Source organism: Pollicipes pollicipes, unplaced genomic scaffold (genome assembly GCF_011947565.3).
Source record: "Pollicipes pollicipes isolate AB1234 unplaced genomic scaffold, Ppol_2.1 Scaffold_7262;HRSCAF=8765_pilon_pilon_pilon, whole genome shotgun sequence".
NCBI classification, from domain to species: domain Eukaryota; kingdom Metazoa; phylum Arthropoda; class Thecostraca; order Pollicipedomorpha; family Pollicipedidae; genus Pollicipes; species Pollicipes pollicipes.
The window spans coordinates 9,922,715-9,937,958 of NW_023597055.1; the positions used below are offsets into that span (position 1 = coordinate 9,922,715).

The 15,244-nt window shown below is 54.5% G+C and overlaps 2 protein-coding genes across 2 annotated transcripts in view; one reads left to right on the top strand and one right to left on the bottom strand.

Annotated features, from left to right (window-relative positions):
- Nucleotides 1–10,463, bottom strand: part of LOC119113410 (all-trans-retinol 13,14-reductase-like) — a 34,564-nt gene extending 24,101 nt beyond the window's left edge. Inside the window, exons 1-2 of the mRNA XM_037237730.1 lie at nt 10,311–10,463; nt 389–559 (exon numbers count right to left, since the gene is read on the bottom strand). Coding sequence (XP_037093625.1) covers nt 389–554 — 166 coding nt within the window. The 5' untranslated portion in view covers nt 555–559; nt 10,311–10,463. The remainder of the gene's footprint in view (nt 1–388; nt 560–10,310) is intronic.
- A 2,109-nt stretch (nt 10,464–12,572) lies between these two features.
- LOC119113411 (vacuolar protein sorting-associated protein 26C-like) lies at nt 12,573–13,405 on the top strand (the record flags this gene model as incomplete). The annotated part of the gene is given in 4 exon segments (XM_037237731.1): nt 12,573–12,587; nt 12,589–12,892; nt 12,895–13,112; nt 13,114–13,405. Coding segments are annotated over 4 exon segments (792 nt in total), but the record flags the coding sequence as incomplete, so codon positions are not given.
- Nucleotides 13,406–15,244: the final 1,839 nt, after the last annotated feature.

Below are 15,244 nucleotides of genomic sequence, written 5' to 3' on the forward strand. Positions count from 1 at the left end.
AAGTGAATGAGATATGTGGAAGCTGTCAAGCGAGGGCTCCAAGCTTTTACAAGAAAATGAATGAAACACTAATTGAGGCTAGAACGCGCACGCTTCCACGTAAAACACACACCTTGAAGGAAATCAAGGGAGACCAAAAACAACATATTTCGAGATTCTCAGTGACGCCAAGGATAGCAAAACTTCGCACGAGCGATACCTTGAAAACACGCAAAACAGCTTACCCTCACCGACGTTTCACAACCTGGCCACATCGAAGCAACATACCACATCAAAATTACACAACGCCAACACGCATCCAAACGGGCGAGCCCAGGGCAGCAGCAATATCTGCCGTCAACCACGGCTGAGCCCGGGGCACGGTCGCCAGCCCAGCCCAGCCACTCACACTGCTTGATGACCCGATCGCGTGCCTTCTGGTCGGTGACGAGCGGGCGCACGGACTGGCGCGCGTCGCTGGCGAACGGGTTGTTGGAGCGCGGCCGGCGCAGCCAGCGGACCAGCAGCCGCACGGCCACCAGCACGGCGGTCACCTTCAGCACCAGCACCAACATCGCGCCTGCGGCACACGGAGGCGACCGGTGAAAGGACGGAACGACGGTGGTGACACCTAGCGGCGGCGGGGACAGCTAGCGGCGGCGGCCATATCTAGCGAGTAGCCCGATCCCTTTGGAAGGTATCACCAAGTTTTCGGGACGGGCTCGGCGTTCGTTCGCGGTTCAGTAGTTTTACGGGACGTCGCCCGCAGAGGGGGTAGATTGAAGGCCGCGACATATTAGATAAGGCGCAGTTCCTTGCTTCTTATTCAGGGACACTCTTACGGTCTATGAAACAGCTACCTCAATCCGCTCATCACCGCCCGACAAATCATCGGCAGCAGGCTGTCACTGCCCGCCACCTGTGCGGCAACCACTTGGTGAGCTTAGTGCTTTACCACACAGCGCCCCTTCAGTTTTCGTTTAAAAAAAATGGAACGCGGCGCACATCGTCACCACCCTTCGGTGGAGAGTGGTGACTGCAAAAATCATATTAGCATTGAGAGGGCATGGCGCAACCGGGATTCGAACCCGGACCCTCCGCGTTGGAACCGGAGGGTCCGACGTTCTAACCATTCTGTCACTACGCCCCCATCCACCGAGAAGTGATTCGACAGTCGCTGACTGGCTAATGACGTCGACAGAGGGCGGAAACGCGCGTCCTAGCAGTAACCGCCCCTCCATCCTCTCCATCCCCCAACTGCTTGTTTTCGGAGAGCATCTAGCGTAACAGCTTTTTCGTAACGCTGCTTACCATAAACAAAGCGATGCCTGGCAGAATACTATCAGACAGGATAAAAGATCTGCCTTCGGTCAAGGAAGCTGTGGATTGGGTACCACAATTCGGAATACAATGGCGCACAAAAAAAACGTCTGAGGAATTGGGTACCACAATCTGGAATGCAATGGCGCACAAAAAACTTCTGAGGAACTGGGTACCACAATCTGGGATGTAATGGCACACAACAAACTTCTGAGGATATCTGCTACACTGCATTAAGAGATTCGAAGCCCTTTGTAGTAACATACCGACAAATTTCGCTCGTAGCGCGTTCATCAAACCGCAAATACGTAAGTCATAAACTAAGAACGTGCAGTTGTACGCTAGCTGTATGGTGAAGAATTTAAACCACTGAAAGCTCCCGTCCATATCACTGGTCGAGGCAGGTGACAAACAAAAGCAAAAGCAAAAGCAAAAGCAAAAGCAAAGCAGGCGGTCACCTGACGTGACGCGTACAGATCACTTGAGCACTCTTATCGCGTGACGTCACCATGACTTGGCACATCATCCAAAGACCCACACCGATTGCAAGAACGCCCCTTACTCCCCCTTTGCAACACAGCCATAGTGACTTGGCATATCGCAGCTTCCTAAGGATTCAAGGACGACAGTATTCAAGAGCTCGATTCGCACTCGACAGTCACTCGATAGGTGCTCGACGCGCAAGTGATTGGTCCTTTTCTGACCACAATTGATGACACCTCGTTTCTGGTCCGCTTGCACTGCATAGCGGATAGCCGGTTTGTTTCCCGTGTGTGAGCCAGTGCATCGCCGGTTTTTAATTGTGCGATCGTATCACCATGGCTGTAAGCTCGACAGCACTGGACGACGCTTCGTTGAAGAGAACAAAAACAATAGCCGACCCGTCTCGTGGTAGCTAAAACCCAGTGTCCGGTACGACAACGCAGCATCCGAACGAGGGGGGGGGGGGAGGTCTTCGACGGAAAATGCACGGGGCACAAACTGAAACGACGTGAAACGGTGTTCTGTGCCCATTTTGGGGGCCAATATGACCATGATATAATCAAAGACTGTGCTCAAGCGGAACTTCACGATTTTCCGCACACCAACCACGGCGCACAGCCCGAGTTCAACATCACACTCTGTCGAAAGATGACCACGACTAACGAACCGCAGCTGGACAAAACTTCTCCAAGCCTACATCTGCCAAGGCCCATCACCCTGTCACCACATCACTGGAAATGACTTCCGCTACGGACTGTCACGGCGTGATCAGCATCATGACAGGTTCATGAACATGACAGTCACACAGTCACGCATCATGACAGGTTCATGAACATGACAGTCACACAGTCACGCATCATGACAGGTTCAAGAACGAGGATCTCATGCTGAGTTCATAGCGAACTCGCAGAAAGATCTCCTGGCCAGCATGTGCAACCATCACGCGCATCGGAGGGCAACGCACGCCCAGCAAACGCCGAAAGTCGCGCTGGTCCTGGCACCTACCAGAGGAGCGGGCGGGCCGTGAGAAAGGAGCTCGGGTCCGTCTCACCACAGAGTAAGGTCCGCGCACACTCGCCAGAAGCCGGCCGGCTCCGTATCTGCGAGGCCGCCGAGCCAGGACCACCACCGATCAGGAGCTGTGCGCGGGCCCCCGTGACCTTCGACACGCACAGCGGCGCCGCCAGGGATGCGTGGAGGGGGCCCTCGGCGGGGCGGGGCGGGGACATACGCGACGGGCACTGGTAATTTCAAACTGGACAAGGGCGACGCCAGGGACGCGTAGAGGGGGGGCGGGAGGACGTCCCCGGCCAGGTGACGGAGACACTGGTCGGTGAGCCCTGATGATTCTGAACGGGGCGGAGGCGCCGCCACGAGCGCATGAAGGTGCGTCTTCGGTACTGCATTCATTAAGCGACCCCCGCCTGGAGAGACAGGGCCATAGCACCCCCCCCCCCCCCGCATAAACCAACACACATGCGCACCAGTGACCGCGACCCACGGCAAACACATAACAGGGAGCGCCCCTGCACCATGCACAACCGCATGAACATGACAAGGCAGCGGCTCGGCCAGGTCCGAGCCTCGCGCAGGACTCCCCGGAGGTGGGAACGGCCGGCGTATGCAGGCCGGTTGGCCCGCGGGGACAGGCCGACGTCGGGACTACGCGCCCGATGACGGCGAGGAGCCGCCCATGGATTCGCCCCTGGTGTCGCCGGGCACTTCGACCGCGTGGTCACTGCAGCTGATTACGTCACGGCCTCCACGGTCGGCGGGAGCCGCTTCCGGGCGCGCTGCAGGGATCGCCACCGTGCCAGATCGGCGTACGACCTTGTGACCTATCGCAACCCTGATTCTGACAATGGGAGCGCCCGAAGCCATCGGTGCTCTGTGCACCCGACGGCCCCTGCCTGCCAGCACCAAATACGCAGCTGAGCTGCAGATGTCGCTCCCAGAGTACATACGTCACTCATGTCAGTGTATTGTGGCGTTTCATTTTCAGTGGTTTCTTCTCGTACACTTGCTTCAGTATCTTTCAATATTTTCAGTGCTAGCCAGTACTACTAACCACCAAACCAAGTCCCTGTCGCTACCTACCAAACTCGAACGGCAAACGAGAAGCGCTTGAAAGCCGTACTAGGAAGGAACGATACTGCAAGCAAACATCCAAAAACCCGAGATCACAAACGCTTCCTATCTACGCTCGCGCTGCACCGGACGCCACCCGGAACAACGCCCGAGCACACCGCCGCCCCGGCAGGCGGGCCTGCTCGCGGCCCGTACCATCCGTTCCAGCCTAGTACCGGGAGTCATGCGCGCCCCGTCTCACCGGTGACACGCCTCTGCGCGGCGGCGCACACCTGACGCAGCAGCCGGGCGTCGGCCAATGCCTCGTAGCGCCCACCGTCGGCGCGCGGCGGCGGCGCTGCTGACCGGGCGCCGTGGCCGCGCGCCAGGGGAGCGGCGCCGACCGAGCCGTCACCGACCGCCGCCGGTAACGGCTAGGCTAGGCACGGCACGACGTCTGCCCGCTTCTGCCCACACAAGCCTGTCTGCAGCAGTGTCCACATACTACCGTCCACAGGCCTCCATCCATACACGCCTACCCGCAGGCGTCTACATGCCGACCGTCCACAGGCTTCTATCCACACAAGCCTGTATGCAGGAGTGTCCACCCACTACCGTTCACAGGCTTATGTCCACACACGTCTGCCCGCAGGAGTGTCCACACACTACTGTCCACAGGCTTTCGTCCACACCACGCCTGCCCGCAGGCATGTACATACTACCGTCCACAGGCTTCCGTCACCACAAGCCTGCCCGCAGGCGAGTACACACTACTGTCCACAGGCTTCCGTCCATACAAGCCTGCCCGCAGGCGAGTACATACTACCGTCCACAGGCTTCCATTCACACAAGCCTGCCCGCAGGCGAGTACATACTACCGTCCACAGGCTTCCGTTCACACACGCCCGCCCGCAGGCGTGTACATACTACCGTCCACAGGCTTCCGTTCACACAAGCCTGCCCGCAGGCGAGTACATACTACCGTCCACAGGCTTCTGTTCACACAAGCCTGCCCGCAGGCGAGTACATACTACCGCCCACAGGCTTTCGTCCACATACGCCCGCCCCGCAGGCGAGTACATACTACCGCCCCACAGGCTTCCGTTCACACAAGCCTGCCCGCAGGCGAGTACATACTACCCGCCCGCAGGCTTCCGTTCACACAAGCCTGCCCGCAGGCGAGTACATACTACCAGCCCACAGGCTTTCGTCCACATACGCCCGCCCGCAGGCGTGTACATACTACCGTCCACAGGCTTCCGTTCACACAAGCCTGCCCGCAGGCGAGTACATACTACCGCCCGCAGCTTCCGTTCACACAAGCCTGCCCGCAGGCGAGTACATACTACCGCCCACAGGCTTTCGTCCACATACGCCCGCCCGCAGGCGTGTACATACTACCGTCCACAGGCTTCCGTTCACACAAGCCTGCCCGCAGGCGAGTACATACTACCGCCCGCAGGCTTCCGTTCACACAAGCCTGCCGCAGGCGAGTACATACTACCGCCCACAGGCTTCCGTTCACACAAGCCTGCCGCAGGCGAGTACATACTACCGCCCGCAGGCTTCCGTTCACACAAGCCTGCCCGCAGGCGAGTACATACTACCCGCCCGCAGGCTTCCGTTCACACAAGCCTGCCCGCAGGCGAGTACATACTACCGCCCACAGGCTTTCGTCCACATAACGCCCGCCCGCAGGCGGTGTACATAACTACCGTCCACAGGCTTCCGTTCACACAAGCCTGCCCGCAGGCGAAGTACATACTACCGCCCGCAGGCTTCCGTTCACACAAGCCTGCCCGCAGGCGAGTACATACTACCGCCCACAGGCTTTCGTCCACATACGCCCGCCCGCAGGCGTGTACATACTACCGTCCACAGGCTTCCGTTCCACACAAGCCTGCCCGCAGGCGAGTACATACTACCGCCCGCAGGCTTTCGTCCACATACGTCTGTCCGCAGGAGTGTCCGCACACTACCGTTCACAAGCTTCCACACGCCTGTCCGCGGCATACATCCACTCACTCCTGTTCCTATGCAGGGCGGGCCCAGGACGCGACAGGCAAAACGCGTCACCAAAGCGACAACAGGAGCACGGTCCACGCTTCGGTTTTGAACCCACGGCCTGTTGCGGCGTTTTTGTGCGACCGCACCAGTCTGGAACAGTTTTTGTGCCCACAGACGGCCCACCCGGACGGTCGGCTGCGGACTGGACCACCCGTAACGGTGGCGGATCTGCCGCTCCCCTCGACGTCACGTATAAATGCATCACAGCACGGACTGAGTAACAACATTGTACCCGCTACAGTCAGGGGCGCCAACAGTTTCTGTGCAACGAGCTACGATGCAAAAGCTAACTGTATAGATACGGAAGATACACCGAACGGTTTAGGAATTCGGCGTTATCATAGGGTTACCACGGCGACGGTGCGAGTTCGTGAAAATGTCGCAATAGGGATATCCGTTCATTGTGATACGATGTTCCTTGGCCCTCAACACTAGCGCACAAATGACAGCTCAATACTATGCACAGTTTGGGTATTTGTATGGCTGTTTTTAAAGTTTGCGGATGACTGCCACCCGCCCCAGGGTCCCCTGTATCAATATGTCGATGAAAGTTGTTCATGCATTTAGTCCCGACATCCAGACTAAGCCGATCCACGACACATAAACTCAATATGGCCCCTTTCCGCCTTTTAGCTGACGTCATTCAGACCCAATCCACGAGAGAGGGTTGTTTTTTGATACATTCATGATTGATACATTCGTAAAAAGTCGCATAACTACGGCACTGTTAGACCGTATTCAACTTTAATATGGAATGATCATATGAGAACATAATTAGATCAGCCTCCAGTCTATTCCAGCTCATTAGAGCGTACAATTTTCATCCAATTATATCTAACGCGTATTTGAGACTTTAACCAGTTACTTCAGTTCGATCGACAAAATATGTGTCATCTGAAGATTGTCCAGTCAGGGAGGTGTGCATAAATGCAAAACTACAAACACTTCAATATTTAGATACATGCGTCCAGGGGTGCCACTGTATACCTTGGATGAGAACCAGCCGTCTCTAGCCATTGTTTACGTATTTAAACACTAGACTTGTGGCGATGCATGGAAGAACGGGTATGTTTCATAGATGCGCTGAGCTCTCGCACGCAGGGCTCTCAACAGGCCGTATCAATTCGCATGTCCATGTTCACGCAGTGGCGGATCCGGGGGGGGGGGGGGGGGGGCACGGGGATATGCCCCACACCTTGAGCTTCATAAAAGGCTCCGAGGCGCCCACAGCCGGCCGAACAAACACAGCCTCCAACACAAAGCGCAACAAAACTGACGTCTTTGGGCCTCCAGACACAAAAAATGTTGCAAGCGGAAGCAAAGGGCTCACAAGTGGAAGAAGAAAATTACTCTTCTTGATTGAGCGGGTGGTGATTGGAGAGATGTTAGGGCCCTTTGAGCTGTCTAGGGGCCTGTGCTGTTGCCCGGGGCCCTACACGTCCACTTGCAAGGGCGATCTGGTGGCTAAGGAGCCTTCCACGTTGTCATTGATATCTATGCATTTGCTGGGAGTGTCCTACGCTTTTGTTGAGCCCTATCCGCCAGCGTGCTGGGGCACTATTGTCGGTCGGGCTCTCCAAGGATTCTTCCTATTCGCCTGAAAAGCTTTTACGCTATTGCCCGGAACTCTATATGTTGACCCGCAGGGCTACTCTCCGCTGCTTACGGGCCCGTCACATCGGTCTCCGTTCTTCCACTGACACACTCGCGATAAGCTCATGGGCCGTCTACAGCGGTCTAGGGCCCTTCCCAATCTGCCGACACTTGCCCTGCCTTGCGCTCTTATTGGGGTCCCTATCGGATAATCTGCTCGGCAGACTGGATCATCCGGCCCGCCACTCCGGGTCTTTAGTATTTACTATCTGAATGGAGCGCTCTACGCTATTAGTATTACTGTCTGAATGGGGGGGGGGGGCTCTACGCCCATCATCGGGCACCATTTGTTACCTGCTAGTGGGGCGTTTGGGTCGTTTGGGGGGGGGGAGGTGGCTCCAATTTATCTTGGATACTTTTAGTTTGCTTGAAGGACCCAACGCTATTGTTGGGGGCCCTCTGTCACGCTGTTCGGGCCAGTGGCGGATCCAGAGGGGAGCGCACGGACTATGTACCTCCTTGGGCCCCCGAATGAGCTCATAGGCTCCGACGAGGTCCACAGCCGGACGAACGGATGCAGTTTTGTAACACAAATACATCACAATTTAATCGTTACAAAACCGTAAAAACTATTGGGCGTATTCTTCGGCCAGCATCTGACGTGGGACTCGCGTACACCCATGTTGGTCTGTCGGTGAACCTCCATCATATCATCCCTCCACAGGACCTGTGGTATCATTTACATCCGACTTCCTCAAACTTCTAGTCCAGGCAGAAGTTTTCCCACACATCTATCACTGCCTTTCTGTCTGCGGAGGAGCCACTAGTGTCAGCTTCAACGTGTCCAAAAGACACTGGAACTTCGCGGCCAGACGTGTGACTGGGATGCGGCACTCGGAACACATTTCGCCGGCTCTACAAGCACTTGGCTGCACAAGGGTGGAGGGGACGGTGCGCCACCACGACCTTGCACAGGTGCAGAGAGCCCTGCACCGCAGCTAGTGTCCCCCTCCCCCCCCAACTATAATGGACATGTCTGTTCGCATCCGTGCATCATCGCGGGATACCCGTACCGGCAGCGGCCGGGATTCTGTGGTTCCAAAGGAGTCGACTTACAAGAACTCAGCGAGAGTTTGCGCATCGATCCGTGCCATGCTGTGAGGCCAGGTCTGCGGAGCCGGCTGCCGGGGGACAGCAACGTGTGATGTCGCTGCACTGCACTTGGGACGGTCTTGTTGTGGCATGCGTATTCATAGGGAGCGTTTAAAGTAGCACCTATATTTTACTTCTATTGCAACCATTGCATACTACTTTGTCTGACACTTTACAGCATCCTGTAAGCGCATTGACTGAATTCGTAATAACCACCGAGTGGTAAGATTCCAATAAATGGCTATGACTATGACTATGGCCATGATAATTCCAATAAATGGCTGTGACTATGACTATGACTATGACTATGACTATGACAATGACTATGTCTTAACCTGACTGGACACTCCCGATCGTTTAGGGGCTCACCAAGCTGGTCTTGATCCTTCTCGCGTTGCTCTCAAGACCCTGCACTGTTGACAAGAGCCTCTCTGTTGACCTGTCGCGGCACCCTCGATCGCTCAGGCACTGTCCCCATTGGCCTTGTGTTTTCCCACTTTATCGGAGGACCCACGCTGTTGATCGGGGGGGGGGGGGGGGCTAAATCTTATCGGCCGGGCATTTTGACCCGTCCGGGGCTTCCACGTAGATCGTGGTCCTTTTTGATGATGTCAGAAGGATCTTACATTGCTGCTGAAAGCCCCACGTGCTCGCAAATGCCGGAGCATTTCGCCTGCTCATGTGTGCGCCCGTACGGGCACGGATAAATCACTTCATGTACACAAGTTTGAAATATACACGATGAATATCCTTGGCACATTAGCCTTAGAGCAGTAGTTGCATCGGTGCTGCTGAATCTTTACATGCAATTGACGAAGATAATTGTACAATCCAACCCATGTCGGATATGTCGTTTCCGCCGGTTTTCAAGTTTGTGGCACTCATACTTGTGCATCACGTTCTAAACACATTTAATACTAGATGTTTTATACCCCTCCACAACATCAAAGCAAAAACTCTCCTAGCATTCTTTGCTACTTATTCCCTATATTTATTTCCTAGGTGCTGCTCTCCTAGCATACTTTGCATCTCACCTTGACAGATCAAAGCAGAATATCTTTTGACAATTAGCTGAGATATCAAGTTATCATGTGCCCATGGTCCTGCTTTACTACCATCACACCTAAATATCATCATGCATCATGGCATAGCATGCAGAACATTACCCAGTTGCACACTGTATGTCCAAATTTCAGAATTTAGCTAGAGGACTTAGAATCATAGGCACTGCCAATTTCAGTGCAAGGAAAAACTTTTTTCAAGAAATTATCATCCTACATGGGTACTCCCAAATTCCTTCCTTGCACACCAAAATTTCAAAATCAGCACAATATGGCCTGGCATGAGTTAGATCCACACACATGTGATCTCCATCATCCAGATGGCTCCTAGGTGTCTCATGCTCTAGATAGACATTTTGTGGACTGGGCCAAAAGCACAACTAAAGGGATCCCGTCAGCAACACCACTGCCCCCTTATTTGGCAGCCTTACATGACATTTTTGGACTCCTGGAGCAAGATATAAGAGCAAAACCCCAGGCACCTTCATAACAAGTAATGGCTGTGTACCTGGTTCTATCTAACCACGCGACCCTCATAGCCATGAATAACACCAATAAACTAACAAAAGCAGGACGCACAGCACTTACTGATTTCTGTTGTTTTTGGTACAACAAAAGGAAACAACTTTAGTATATTAAGTATGCCTCATGGGCACCATTCAATGTCTTGCGATAATTATGTGTCCACTCGACCTAGGTCGTTCACAACTTGCTCCAAAGTACTGGCCTCTGCCAACAACACGCGCCCACCCCAAATGGCACCAGGCGCGTGACACCGGAATCTCGTAAAATTGCACTGACAATCCTGTCTTTTGTCAGTGATGCGCTGGAAAGACCGACATTAGCTATAAAGTCTATTGAGGCTTCCTCCGTTCGTCCTGCGTTGTTTTAATAGACAGCTGCCTAGGTGGTAATAGTTGAACAACCTGATGCAACTCGCATTGTTCTTACGTGACTAGAAGTTTTCTACACCATCTATTGCCATTTTTATCATATATTTAGAAATTAGGATTAAGAAGACATTTCTGAATCATTTAAAACCGTTTTCTCCTATTTTTACGGGTTTGAGTAAACCGAGTGCTTGCAAAATGTGGCCCGACTCACGTGGACCAATTGATAGAACTTGATTTTAAACTTTGGGTGATGTGGTCGCTGGGGGTGTTGTATTGCCCTGGGTCGCTGGTCGCATGCGTTCAGGCTGGGTGAAGATAAAAGCCGTACTTGTTGCGTGGTGGGTCCGTGTTTCGTCCGATGTGCAGCTGAATCGTAGAATTAAGATTTAACAGGTTAGTTGCTTCCTTTCTGCCTCGTTGTGATGCTGTTTTCTACTTGTCCTGCCCTTGTCTTCTGCCATATTGACGCAGTCCTCACTCCTCGGCGTGATGGAGCTGCGGGCTGCGTGCAGTTGCAGCGTGTGAAGGAGAGGTTGGGAGGGGACATTAGGTGTGTGTTTAAACTCCCATGTGATGCTGTCATCTTTCATTATCAGCTTATTGCATATTATCTTGACCAACTTAAAATTGTTCTTTTGCCTTCACAATTGGACAAGATATCATGAAATTTGGCTCAGACACTATTCTTGCTCCTAAATGTTATAAAACATGTGTTCTGATGGCTTGAATTAATTTCTGATGACTTGGGATCTAAGGCATATTCAAAGCATGACCCACAAGTCACAAGCTCACTTTTAGAAGTCAGCAATGATTACTGATCTTGGGTATGTACTGTGACATCAAGCTGTAAAGATAACACCTTACCTGGACATGTCCTGCATGTCAGAGGTTGCAGCAACAACTATCTATCTATCTATCTATCTATCTATCTATCTATCTATCTATCTATCTATCTATATATATATATATATATATATATATATATATATGTTTAAGTTGTAACATACCTTTGGTATGCTATGGCATAATAAGATTTTATCTATCATAAATAACAACAACCTTCTCAAATTTTATGACTAACAACCCCTGATCCATGATCTATAATCATGGATCATGACTACCATGATCCATGTTCATTAGCTATGGTGGACCGCTCCAGCTGCTGGGAATAGTCCATGGAAGTTGGCATTGATATTATTTATAACATATAATTACTGATGCAAGTATGATTTGGTATTATCCAATATTGTCAGCATAAAGCTAGTTGGATGGAATTGAACAAGGTGTCAATATAAGTGCAAACTGTAGATTAGAGGAGTGTTTTAGTAAAAAAGGTGATATTGGTGATGCTCGTGAACTGTGCTGGTGGTGTAGATAGGTTTGATAGTTTTATGAAATCTTGGCCTGCTGTCTGCAAAAGAAGATAATGAGCTTGAACACTGTATTGTTCAGTGCATGACAAAACAAATGTCAAGGCTATTTCATAGTAGATCTGTTCTTCTGCAAGTGTCATGTAGCCTTTGGTTGAGTGCAATGCTTTTGCATGCATGAAAAGGGAATGGAAGGCCCCTTGGAGGGAGAATAACAAATATTCAACCACAAGATGCATCACGACCACAATGCCATCAAGCATCAACAACATCCAAGAGTTTGGCACCCCGGGCGATTGAGCGTGGCTTCGCGGCATGTGAGGGTGATGGCGGGCACACGCCTCGCCACTGTCGTCTGGCGCGCGATGAGCGGCGCGCCGCTGTCGCGAACCCGTGCCGAGTGACCCGGCTGTGACTCCGCCACCAGCCGCAAGATGGTAGGCCGGCGCCGGCTGACGCGCCGCCGGCTCTGCCGTGTTTCAGCCATGGTCTCGGTGGAGCTGCGCCTGCAGCGCGCCAGCAAGGTGTACCGCGAAGGCGAGCTGCTCTGCGGCGTGGCGGCGCTGACGGCGCGCACCGAGCTGCGCCACGAGGGCGTCCTCGCTCTGCGTGCAGGGCGACGTCCAGCTGACGCACTCGGGCAAGTCGGCCGGCCTCGTCGACAGCTTCTACGCCACGCCCAAGTCGCTGCGGCTGCTGCACGAGACGCTGGAGCTGGCGCCGCCCGGCCGCCTGCCGGCTGGCCGCACCGAGGTGCCGTTCGAGGTGGCGCTGGCGGCGCGCCACGGCCGGCCGCTGCACGAGACCTACCACGGCCTGTACGTGAGCGTGCAGTACACGGTGGCGTGCGAGGTGCGGCGGGGCGTGCTGACGCGCGACGCGCGCGCGCAGCTCGAGTTCATGGTGGAGGCGCGCCGCGGCGCGGCGCCGCCGGCCGCCGAGCGGCCGCTCAGTTCCTCGTCTCGCCGAGCAGCCTGACGCGCGCCGACGCGGCCGCCGCGCCGCCGCCGCGCTTCCGCCTGCGCGGCCGACTCGACTCGACCGAGTGCGCGCTGGGCGAGCCGCTGCGCGGCGAGCTGGTGCTGGAGAGCAGCGAGGCGCCGGTGCGCAGCATCGAGCTGCAGCTGGGTGCGCGCCGAGGCTTGCGGCCGCGCCGACGCGCTCAGCCGCCAGTGCTCCGAGGTGCAGAACATCCAGATCGGGCTTGGCGACGTGCCGCGCGGCCTTGCCATCCCCATCCACATGGTGTTCCCGCGGCTCTTCACGTGCGCCTCCGTCAGCGCCGCCCACTTCCAGATCGACTTCTCCGTGAACGTGGTGGTGGTGTTTAAGGATGACCACCTGGTCAGCGAGAACTTCCCGCTGAAGCTGACGCGCTACTGAGCCGCCCCTGGCGGCGACCTGCCGCAGTGCTAGTCGCAGGGCGTGCGGACCTGTTGCGGTCAGGAGGCGGCAGGTGGCGGTCCTGTTGCCGGCGGGCTGTGTCGGGTGAAAGGCTTTGGAGCGAATGGCCACGGGAAACCGGAGAGGCATCATGCAGCTCCAGCTATCTACTGTGACCATGGGATGAACACCCGGATTATCTGTTGGAGCAGAAAGTGCCTTGGTCATCGCGAAAGCTGGAAGAAGTTTACCCATTCTGCATAGCTATCTGCACAATTGTATGCATGCTTGTATTACATGCGTGTATTGAGGTACTGAAAACATTGGTATTTGTAATATGTGCATTTTAAAGACCCTTTTGACTCGAAAGGGGCATGCTGCATAGAGTGCTTGACCAATTCCTCATTCAGTTTTTAATGCAATAGACCTACTTTGACGTTGGAAGGGCAATCTTCACCGGGTGTTTACATGCTGAGTGATGGCTCCATTGCTGCCTGTTACTCTCTGCCCACGAAGCCTATCGGGATGAAACGTTGTGATATGACGGCACAGACAAACGGGATCAATGCATAAAGATAGGATACGCGTGTACCATAGATGATGTCCTTGCGGGGCGCGCAAAACAGCATGTGCGATTTCGTCGTGCGTGATTATCGTGTGAGAAAAGAGAGGTGTCAGTCACGCCTTTGTATTGAGTGTATCGAACCGCTGCACCGTGCAATGTTGTCCGGTAATATTTCTATACATGGTAGTTCGTCCGGGAATACATGACGTATTTTTCAAGGGACGCGTTTCCTAATATGGCTATTCGTCGTAAAGGTGACTTGTCGAAACACATCTGTGTACTTCCCATGTATTCCCGTGTACCGCATTTATGAATATATTCTGGCACGTTTTGCCGCGAATATTCTGCATTGTTTCACATGGGTTTGGCTTATGATAGCCGCCAGCATTTACCAAAAACGAACAGTTGAGGCACTGAAAGGCTACAAACGACAAACTTTATCACGTTGATCTCTTTGGCCTCCTTCATTCTCTACTCCCCACACACGTGTAGCTTCTCTGCTGCACCCCGTCTTACTCCTACCGCGCATCTCCGCGACAATTTACTGTGAGTGGGCCTGTCCGTTAGTGGATGTCTGCCCTCTCCCTGGCCATAACTAGCGTTGTGACTTGTCGCGCCTGGCTTAAGTCTGACGGCTTCCAGCTCTTTTCTCTTGCCTAAGCTGACCCGGTCACCGGCTAGTGGGTAATGGGTAAATGTGCTGGTGTGTGTCACTGCAGACAAGCAGCCTGCATGTCGCATGTCGTCTCTGAGGGCTAAGAGGGCACCACCGCCGCTGCCTGGCTCTCTGACCGACATCTGTGCACCGTCCCCTTCGTCTCGTAGACTCCAGACTACGCCTTCCCTGCTCTTCCCGCCAGACCCTCCTGCCCTGACGACCCTCCTCCTGAGGATCCTGCCCCTGCCAGCTCTCCCCCGCTCCCTGATGGCCCTCCCTGTGACTTCTCTCCCCCTCTCCCTGACGACCCTTCTGAGGACCCTCCCTCTGACAGCCCTCTCCTTTCCCTGACGACCCTCCCCCTGAGGCCCTCCCTCTGACAGCTCTTCTACTCTGCCTGACGACCCTCCCTCCCGGAGGACCCTCCGCCCTGACGACCCTTTCCAGAGGACCCTCCCCCCCGACACCGCTCCCCTCCATGACAACCCCTTCCCTGAGGACCCTGCCCCTGACAGCTCCTCCGTCTCCCACCAGGCGGCTCCTCTGGGCGCGTCGGTGGCCGCCGCGCGGACCGGATGATAACGCCGCCCCTGCGCCGCCTGCTGCCCGCCCTCGCCCGCCGACCGCCGGCCGGCCCGCGCCCTCAGCCGGCC